The sequence below is a fragment of the Gymnoscopelus braueri genome (genome assembly GCF_963280865.1).
Source record: "Gymnoscopelus braueri genome assembly, chromosome: 17".
Taxonomy (NCBI): Eukaryota; Metazoa; Chordata; class Actinopteri; order Myctophiformes; family Myctophidae; genus Gymnoscopelus; species Gymnoscopelus braueri.
Window position 1 is genome coordinate 9,802,819 of NC_137617.1, and position 10,908 is coordinate 9,813,726.

General features: G+C 41.5%; 1 protein-coding gene and 1 long non-coding RNA gene across 2 annotated transcripts in view; one reads left to right on the forward strand and one right to left on the reverse strand.

Moving 5' to 3' along the window:
- Positions 1-294: 294 nt before the first annotated feature.
- LOC308104171 lies at positions 295-5,231 on the reverse strand. The gene is made up of 4 exons (XR_013934801.1): positions 5,095-5,231; positions 1,273-1,655; positions 822-934; positions 295-433 (listed from the first exon to the last, which is right to left on the reverse strand). It is a non-coding gene; the product is annotated as an uncharacterized lncRNA (long non-coding RNA).
- Positions 5,232-8,767: 3,536 nt separating this feature from the next.
- Positions 8,768-10,908, forward strand: part of LOC308104937 (phytanoyl-CoA hydroxylase-interacting protein-like) — a gene marked incomplete at both ends in the record, with an annotated part of 27,063 nt that continues 24,922 nt past the window's right edge. The window contains one exon of the mRNA XM_080455576.1: positions 8,768-8,852. Within this exon, the coding sequence (XP_080311702.1) occupies positions 8,768-8,852 (85 nt within the window). The remainder of the gene's footprint in view (positions 8,853-10,908) is intronic.

Consider the following 10,908-nt stretch of genomic DNA (forward strand, 5'->3'; position numbering starts at 1 on the left):
AAAAGACACCATCCAAGAGTGTGTATATCTCAAGAGGCAAGCTCAAGGAGAGTCACACATACTGTATCACTTACAAATGATGGGGCAGCTGGCACTCACAGGCATGCCATGGTGTGATTTTTATGTTATGTGTAAAAATGACTACCACCTACAGCGCATACATTTTGATGCTGTTAGTGGGGTGGCATGAAAAACAAATTAGATTTGTTTTTCTTTGACTATTTTCTCAGTAGCTGCCACCAGAGGTAAATAAATAAATAAATAAATGTATATTAAGCACTTACCATTGCCACAGTGATGTGATGCAGTGTCTTCAGTGGGGTTTGAGGTGGAGTCTTGTGCATCATCCTGTGCGCCACTGTGTTGTGATGCACTTTCTTCGGTGAGGTTTGAGGTGGAGGCTTGTTCAGCACTGGGTTCAGCACATCTGAGTCTGTAAATGTTTAAGTTAAATTAAAAAATGTAAGAAAAATATTATGCCTGTCAAAGTTACTTGGCACCTACTTTGAGTTTCACACGAATAAAATGCACTATACCAAAAAAAGAACTATATTGCTTTAAAAAGCTTTCTAACAAAATGTGGATGGCAGAGTTTACACACCACAACAACAGAGGTGAATGAGTGCTTTGTGTGGACGTCAATGCGTTGTATCATTACAGATCAGATGTAAGTCACTAGTTGTGACTTACATCTGATCTGTAATGATGCAACGCATCGACGTCCACACAAAGCAACTCAGAAGTGTCCACACCATGATAATAAAGCACTATGAAATCAAAGTTTGTTTATTAACTACTATGTTCTGATTTGCATAACCAACCTTTTGAATCGAGGTCTTCTGCAGCCTCCCCAATGTTCCCGTCTTTCGTCAGACACAGGGATAGCAGCTACTGGATTGGGAAACTCTGGTGTTGGTCGTCCATTCACAAAATGCTATTAGAAAGAGGCCAGTGTTAAAATCAAGTCTAAAGTTTGTCAAAAACCCATCCGCTTGCATTGAGAGAATATTCTTTCTGACACCAGTAGGGGTAAAACAGCAAAACTACAGGCCATTAATATGAACTGTCTAGTGTTTATCTGGTATATTTGCTCAGCCTCAAATGACACACAACTACCTTACTCGAATGTGAAAACATAAGCAACTGTGAATCATAACTGTACCAGTAATGAAAAAGCTCTGTCTGTCTGTCTGTCTGTCTGTCTGTCTGTGTGTGTGTGTGTGTGTGTGTGTGTGTGTGTGTGCGACGAGCTTCTTCGCGTTAGCGTCTTACCTTGGAACAAACATGGTAGTTCTTGGTTATCTTCGATGGATTAAGCTGTGAGTGAGGTCTCCCACACTGTTTAATCCATATTTTACATCTCTCCTCTTGTGTTTTTGGTTTCGGAAAGGCGAAAAATACAACTCCACCCTGTAAACGTTCTGGATATCTTTCATCTGAGTTGCAAGTCCCGTATACACAACGCCTCGGCATTTTGCTCTGGTAGAGAAAGCTTGCCAGGCTCTCCTCACTTAGTGACAAACGTAGGATTGGACAAGGCCGGTTTGGGGAGGGGCTTAGCGAAGGGTCCAATTCTCAGGGGTGAAGATGGGAGTTATGTAGGCAGCAGTCCTCCAGGGGGCAGCAGAGCTCTGGTCCTGACTATTGGCTTCAGGCTGAGTTGTAGGAATGCAATAGTACACACACACACACACACACACACACACACACACACACACACACACACACACACACACACACACACACACACACACACACACACACACACACACACACACACACACACACACACACACACACACACACACACACAGTAAGACATTTAAACAGGGATTATTCCATAGAGGAAAGTTTATCCTCATCCTCCAGATCAGTGACTTTTCAAGATCACTGCACCCCACCGTTGCAACTACTGGGCTGGCCCAGGAACATTACTTTTGAATTGACAAATGATAGTCAAGAGAACTGACCCTGGAATATGAAAATGAACAGATATGGTGCAATAGTCATTTATTTGTTAACCCATTAAACCCATTAAAGCATCTGTGTCATTACATACATCATAATGATCTTTACCCAAGCCTTCCTTCAAAAAATATTTGCCCATGCCCACAAGATGGACACCCTTTATTTTTTTTCCATTTTTCCAAATTCATGAAAAAAGTTTTGAAAGAAATATATGCAAAATAAAGGGTGTGCATCATGTTCACAAAATACTCAGTCGCTTCATTATAAAATTGTACTATCTCCACATCTCTGTACCATCTCCACCTACTCATGTGTCTCAGAGGTGAGTTGTGGACATTCCAGAGGCCTGCCTACCAATTTACATCAACAGTAGGCAGGATTGGTCATGTCACAACAACAATATTTCACACTTATTCTATTTAAAGGGATATTTCACTTTCAAACATGTTTGGGGTCATTTTAATGTCTACTCAGGCTTTAGTGAGCACCCTAGACAGTTTTTAAGTTGCTTGATTTAGTATTTAGTAGGCCCGTAACGATACAGTAACTGCATCGATGCATCGTTTTGAATTTTCAACGATCTACTATATCGATATGCAAACAGCTAAATATCGTATCGTTTGACTTTGTATCGTATCGAATCGTTTTGCAATGCAAATAATCGTATCGAATCGTTCTGCAATGCAAATAATCAATTATATCAAACTAAGTACTTTTAAGAAGAAAAAAAGAGAAAGAGGGGTTTATATCCAGTATCCAGGTATTTATTTTTCACACAGAATTTTTGGGTAAATAAATAGTTACTATATCGATTTTAAGTCATTGAATCGAATCGTATCGTTCTAAATTAACCTGTCCTGTATCGTTCATGTATCGTATCGACTAAATCACTGAATCGAAACATATCGTATCGTTCTAAATTAACCTGTATCGTTCATGTATCGTATCGACAACCAAGTATCGTGATACGTATCGAATCGTTGTTAAAATGTATCGTTACACCCCTAGTATTTAGATATTTGATATTCATTTTATCAGACACGCCCCTTACTATATAAACCCATTGTAACTTCAAACTCCATTTTAACCATGATAGATTCATCGAAAACACCCGTCCTTTGTTCTGCCCACCTAATGCGTGAGGTGGCCATGTTTTTTTTATTCAATTATTTTTTAATTTTCCCAATTAAAAACTTTCTTTTTTTAAGTAATTGAAAAAACACGGCCACCTCACGCATTAGAAGGACAATATCAGTCACCAGAACCAAGGATGAGTGTTTTCAATAAATCTAACATGTAAAAATGGAGTTTGACGTTACAATGGGTTTGTATAGGAAGAGGGCGTATCTGATAAAAATTAATATCAAATATCTAATTACTGAATCAAGCAACTTTATGCAAACTATATGGGGTACTCAGTCACAAAAGCCTGTGTAGACGTTAAAATGACACCAAACGTGTTTGAAAGTGAAATATATCCCTTTAATGCAAATGCAATATATTTCAGCATGCTAACTTTCCAGGAAAAGAAAAACTGTATAGTTTCTATTTGCTTGGAATCCCTGTTGATGATGTCATTTGTAGGCAAGTTTCTGAACCGTCCAGTGTCCATAGCCCACCAATGGATACCCATGTACCTGTCAGACTATTTCAATAACGTGAAAGACACACACAGGCACAACACCAAAGGGAGCTCCACTGATCTAATTCAACCCTAGCCTGAGGCTACGAGCTCAATCCATGGTCTTGAAGGGCGGACCCAAACACAGCCGCCTGGATTTGTGCGTGGCTTCCTATTGCTTCACCAATCTATGTCCCCGCCTCCCCTCCCCTCCCCCCCTCGGCCTGTGCACGGAGCACGCTGACGTCACCAAATTTAGAGCGACGCCCCTCTGCACTCTGATTGGTTAGGAGATAACAAGGTCCAAGACCATAGTTCCTGCATCGCTCCCCCAGGCTTTTTTTCTTTTGTAACAAAAAAAAAAGCCTGGGTTTCCGAGGCTAATTCAACCCAGACTCGGCCACAAACATGGGGTCAAATTCGTTCTACTGCTATGCCACCAAAATGTGGAATGCCCGACCAATAGTCATAAAAAAAAAGTGTGAATCCTTACTCTCCTTCAAAACCACCATAAAAGAGCACCTGTCTGAAGTTTGTAACTGGTCCTAGAAAAGTCCTCTAAGCTTAACACCAGAAATGACCCGCCCCACCCCCAAATGTTTACTGTACATATACGTTCTGCTACTAGTGTTGTTTATGTCTTGTTTATTATTGTATATTATTGTATGTCTTTAAATGTCTTAATGAATTGAATACATATGACCACAATGGAAACAAGCCCCAAGGGCTTTTTGTGTTATCCTTTTAACAATCATTGTAAACCGTACCTCTGTACAATTGCAAATTGTTAATAAAGTATTCAATCAATAAATCAATCAATCAATCAAACGTTACTGGACGGTCTGGGAAGCTAAATGGTGACCTTCTTATTGCCAGAGCAGCCTACTAACCTACAGCCGGCCACAACACAGGGTGTGCATGTAGGCATGGGGAGTAGACAAAATTAACATAATATATAATAGGTCAAGTGATCAAATATTTTCACAAAATATTCAACAACAAAGACACCTCTTCAAAGCACAGCACCACAGGTACAGGGCATGCATAATTTGCTCAGATTGCTTGTGCGTGCGTGCGTGCGTGCATTACGATTGTGCTACTTTGGGTCAGCTGACTCAGGCACTCTGCTCTTGTCACTGAAACGTTGTGGCAGAAAAAGTTAACGTGTATTTAATAAGTCAAATATCAGCACCTTTCATTGAGATTCAGATCAGAGATTCGGATGTACTGTACACATTTTTCTTTTTGATTACCACTACTTTATATGACGTTCTCTTGCATAGTATTGTATCTGTCATTAAATGTTTAGATGAATTGAATACACATGGAGTCCATGTCATGGACCCCAATGGAAACAAGCCCATAGTGCTTTCTTGGGTATACTCTTCTTAGCAGTTTAGGTGGCCACCTTGTATAGAACTGTACTTTTTTGCAAACTTTTAATAAAGTATTCAATCAATCAATCAATCAGATCAGCGTCGTCTGTTTTCAGAGAGAAAACTTACGTTATCATCCAACGTTGTGTCACAGATATAAAGGTTTCCACCTGGTCCTACGGATGTCTGTAGTAAAACCAAGGAGTTACAAACATATTCCGCTGTGAAACAACTGTTTAATTCTGCTATTTAGAATAGAGACGTACACACAGGATTTACATTGAAGGGCACTTCCTTGTTTATGAGAAGAAACCCGCCCTCAAATTGCTGTGATTGGTTCTGGTTCTTCTTCTTTGAATAGATTTCCGGCCGTGTTGACGATGTTGCGTGTTACTGCCCTCCACAGTTCAGGATCAGCGTTGCCATGTCCGGTTATTATAAGCGACTTTGGGCTTGTTTATTTGTAAAGTTCAAATGTTGATAGTTTTCGGGTTGCAGTTTTTGGGGCTTGTTGTGTAGTTGCTTGTTTGGTTTCCTAATGTTGTCTAAACCAGTGGTTCTCAAACATTTCCATGTCAACGACCCCCCAAATTAATATGTATTTGTCTGCGGACCTGAAAATATTTCATTCCCAAAATGTTCACATTTCAAGATGTTTTTGAAAATAGCAGATCTACAAGCTGAGCTTGTAGATCGGCTATTTTCAAAATAGCCGATCTACAAGTGAGCTTATTGATTGGCTACTTTCAAAATGTTTGTTAATTCTTAATCGTCATATTTGACAATTTGGCCAATGTTTGACCATTTTTATTGTATAGTTTGTTGGTTACTTTTGACGTAGGATATGGTCTTATTATTATTAGTCGAGGTATTAAAAAGGTCTTAAAAGTACTTAAATTGTCACTTTATAAAAGATGCCCTGTATACACTTATGTATGTTGGTTTGGTTACTGTTGAGTGAGAAAACAATGTTGCACATTAAGCTAATCATTTGAAACGACAAGTTTGGGAACCATTGACCTATAGGGGTTCATTGATCATGTTTATGTGGTTATTAATAGGACTAATAGCTCCCTCTCAAACTGAAATCTAACAAGTTATTTGTCTTGATGGAGGAATTCAGACTTACCATATAATCAATGTTATACCATCATCATTACATGGAATGGAGCACAGACAGAACTTTAAATCAGGTTCTCAAACGTTTTAATTTCAAGGGCCCCCATTGATTGATTGATTGATTGATGTAGTTTATTTAGAAAGACATGAGAATAGTACATGACAGTACATAACAGTACATGGAAGTACAAATTCACAATACAAGGTCTACTAAACTGGAAACCCTCATTAAGCACTAAGCTTGTTTAAGATGAGAACCCCATGCACACAAATCATGATGAAATATAAGAGGCAGGCAGATATACACACTACTATACAGAATGTCATACAATCAGCTTTCAGGTTACTGGTATGACGAGAGAAAAATATAAATATATATATATATACAAAAGAGGAAAATGAAGGAGGGGGGGGGGGGGTAGGTTAAGACTTAGACAGGGGGCATTTTCGAATTGCAGCCTCCTGAAAGTGTATCTTTAGGGCAGTTTTGAAAGTGAGTAGGGTTTTACACTCCTTTACTCCTTTTGGTAGGGTATTCCACATTTTTGTTGAATAGCATGAGAACGAGTTCATACCCTTGAGCCAAATCTGTGTTGAACATGATCCGTGGAGCTGCCTCTGGTGTTATGATCATGGACTGCATTAACATTTTGGAAGTATTTTGACAAATACAGGGGGATCCCAATGTTGTGGTGTATCTTGAAGACCAGGCCCATAGCAAGTTGCTGTACTCTGTCCTCAACCCTAAGCCATCCAATCCTAGCAAAATGAGCACGGGTTAGATGGGTTCTGTGATTGAGGCCAAGAAGTAGCCTTACAAGTTTGTTTTGGGATGTTTGGAGCCTTGTTTTTAAGGCCTTGGAGGTGTTGTGATACCATGAAGTGCATGCATAATCATAATGACCTTGAATGAGGGCCCCTGCAAGAATCTTCAGGGTATTCTTACTGACTAGGCGATCAATCCTCCACAAATAGCGTGTTGTTTGGTTGACAATTTTGATCACTTTTTCGGCGTTTTTGTTACCAGAGAGGTTTGCCTCCAAGATGGAGCCCAGGTAGGTAATTTCATCCTTTCTTTGGATGACATCATCACCCACTTTGATCGTGAAACTCTCTGCCTTGCTAAGGTTAGGACTGGACCCAAAGAGGATGGATTCAGTTTTACCCAGGTGTAATGAAAGTTTGTTGTCAGAGAGCCAGATGCAGATCTTGTTGAGTTCGGAGCTGAGAGTTTTCTCAACCTGCAGCCTGTCCCTGTCCGAGACTAGCAGGGCCGAGTCATCTGCGAACAGGAACAGCTTGCAGTCGCAGGCCGATGACATGTCATTCACATATATCAGGAACAGTAAAGGTCCTAGTATACTTCCTTGTGGGACACCACAAGTCACCATAACTCTGAGAATGTAGGGTCCATTCAGTTACAAAGCTATAAAGCTCTCAGAGTTACAGACCCAGTTCATTCGGAAGCCAACCCCCCATGGAACACTGAGGGTCCCTGGACCGTAGTTTGAGATTGCTTTAGATTACAGATCGATGAGCATTGGTCTGGTTTGGTCTCTTTGAGATGCAGTCAGACCTTCAGGTCAGCTCTGTCAAGTAGTGCAGGCGGACACACACACTGACACACACACACACACACACACACACACACACACACACACACACACACACACACACACACACACACACACACACACACACACACACACACGCACGCACGCACGCATGCATGCACACACACACACAGAATTTCACTGCAGCAGTAATTCAGCTGACAGGGAGGTCAGCCTCTGCCTGTCAGAGCTTGCAAGTTCACACACACGCAAGTGCGTGTGCGTGTGTGTGTGTGTGTGTGTGTGTGTGTGTGTGTGTGTGTGTGTGTGTGTGTGTGTGTGTGTGTGTGTGTCGGACACACACTTGTTTTTCCCCTCCTCTGTGGATAATCTCCTTACATAAGCACCCATTTAATTCACTTTTCACTCCTGCTTTAATCATCCTCTCCTCCTCCCTCTCCTCCTCTCTCCGTATCTCATCTCATTTCCTCTCTCTCTCATATCCTCTCCTCTCTCTCTCCCACCATCCTCTCCTTCTCTCTCCTTATCTCATCTCCTCTTATCTCCTCTCTGTCATCCTCTCCTCTCTCTCTCCTCTCCCACTGGCCACTGAAGGTAGATCATGGACACTTGTGGCTTCGCCTTCGCTATTAATGTTTAATTAACAACAAGTCATATGTGGACTGTCCAAGAGGGAGTTATGTGGATTGTTCTGAGATAAAAAAAAAATCTATGCAAGTTTGATTACCCCCACCACGCCCCCTCCCACCTTCTCTCTCTCTCTCTCTCTCTCTCTCTCTCTCTCTCTCTCTCTCTCTCTCTCTCTCTCTCTCTCTCTCTCTCTCTCTCTCTCTCTCTCTCTCTCTGCCCTTTGGTCACAGCCCGCCTCTCTCGCCCACCCCCCCCCCCCCACACAGTTTGACCATTTCGAAACGATTTGCTCATCGTCCAGCCTACGGCCGTGACGGTGCTACGTCCGCGCACGAGAGAGAGAGAGAGAGAGAGAGAGAGAGAGAGAGAGAGAGAGAGAGAGGAGAGAGAGACGGTTACCGTCTCTCCGTTTAGAGAGCAACGGAACGGACTTCCACGGGGCTTTAACGGTGGAGACACACAGACACAGACAGTTGGACATGATGGAGCACAACCTGTCCAGTCCAACGAGTCCCTGTGTGGACCTCAAGAGCCTGGAGAGCCTGCAGCTGAGCGACAGAGCAGGTACATACACGAGAGGTCTGCGTGTGTGTGTGTGTGTGTGTGTGTGTGTGTGTGTGTGTGTGTGTGTGTGTGTGTGTGTGTTTCTTTTTATTGGTAGACAGTGCCTTATTAGGCTACTCAAACAACACTGCACCATATGGAGCGACCGTTGTAGAAGCCTAGAGATCATGTTGTAATGCTTGAGGTGGTGATGGTTGGATGCACTGAGATGCAGGAGGTGTCAACATATTGATCTGCATCTTTCCTGCAGAATTTGAATTGGACCACTTTGGTTGCTGATGCTGCAACAAGATGCACTGATCAGCACCTATACACGGTAAAATCCTGAGTGTTAATTTATACCCTCTCAGAGTTACAAATGGATAAATCTACACTGAGGATTTGACTGTGTATGCAGGTTTTGGCCTGGGTGTGCACAAATGGTGTGCAGACTGTCCACAAATGTGTACTCTCTCTCAGTTACAATGCATGCTGCATACAATACATTAACATTTTGCTGTGTATCTGTTCTGCTCTTCAGTTCAGTATAGCCTACTACAGGCATGGGTTCAAGTGCACTTGAATGTTCTATATCATATCATAATCATATTCATATTCAAATTCAATCTGACCAAACAACAATATGCAGCTGCATTATGTTTGGACTTTTTTTTTTCAAAGAGGAAAAAAGAGGCACATTTATTTGTGGTTTTTAGTTGTTTTCTCAAGGTGATATCATTTATTTACTTCATTTGAACCTAAAATATGTAATGAGAGGTGGAGGGACAAAGAGATATGGTGACGTCATTGGATAAGGGATTACATACGTACGTATGCTGACTGGGTAGTTATACTGATATTTTGGGTTATTTGGAGTTTCACAAGGCAGGTAGAAAAATCAGAGTATTTGTTTCTTTGATAATTATTTGTTTTGATTGCTTGTTTGTTTATTGTATTTCTGTGTGTGTGTGTGTGTGTGTGTGTGTGTGTGTGTGTGTGTGTGTGTGTGTGTGTGTGTGTGTGTGTGTGTGTGTGTGTGTGTCTGTGAGTGTCTGTCTGTCTGTCTGTGTCTGTCTGTGTCTGTCTGTCTGTCTGTCTGTGAATGAGGGCTGAAAGACAGGTAGCCTGTGCTGTTCAGACATTCAGGGAAGATAAATGGTCTCAACTGACTGTTGAGCCAATTCATCTCTCTCTCTCTCTCTCTCTCTCTCTCTCTCTCTCTCTCTCTCTCTCTCTCTCTCTCTCTCTCTCTCTCTCTCTCTCTCTCAATTCATTGGCTGCAGTATCATCAAACTGATTTCAGCAGTTCAGCAAACAACACCATCACAGTTGAATAATATAATGAAAGGTGAGCTCAAAAAGCATGGCAACTCCACCAAAAGAACACTTTTGTAATTAGCAACCAGCAGACATATTCTCATGAATAATAATAATAATAATAATTAGACCTAGGGGTTAAATTGCTTGCTTTGTTAAAAAGGAAAGTATTTAGTCCTCCCTTGGAAACATCAACAGACTGTGGAGCTCTCAGGTGGTCAGGGTGTGTGTTACACAGTACAGGGGCAGCTGAGCAGAACGCCCGGTCACCCATGGTGCGGAGCTTGGTCCAAACTCACTCCACTCAGTGATGAAGGGACAACTATGCCTCTCACTCCTGGTTTAACCCCAAAATACATATGCATTGATTAACATAAATCAATAACAGTAATCACAATAGACACATTCAGTAATGACAATAATGAATATAGGCGTACCCCGAGGCATTATTAAATCTTAGTTTTTATTACAAGTGTTACTATTATTAATACTTACAGACTTACAGGTGAAGGTAGAGAAAAGTGATGGGGTCATCATTACTGTGTATCGTGTTATTGTTTTTAGCCTACATGATCCGGGAACCACAGATGTTGACAGGACACTAGCTTGATTGATTTCCAACTGGTTTCAGAGGAACAGACCACTGGCAACATGGCTTCCATGACAACAGGACAGGGCCACAGTTGTTGTTTTTATGATCCTCCTGACCCTTGTCGACGTCCTGAGGGCTCTCTGAGTGTTTTTTTACATGACAGGGGGG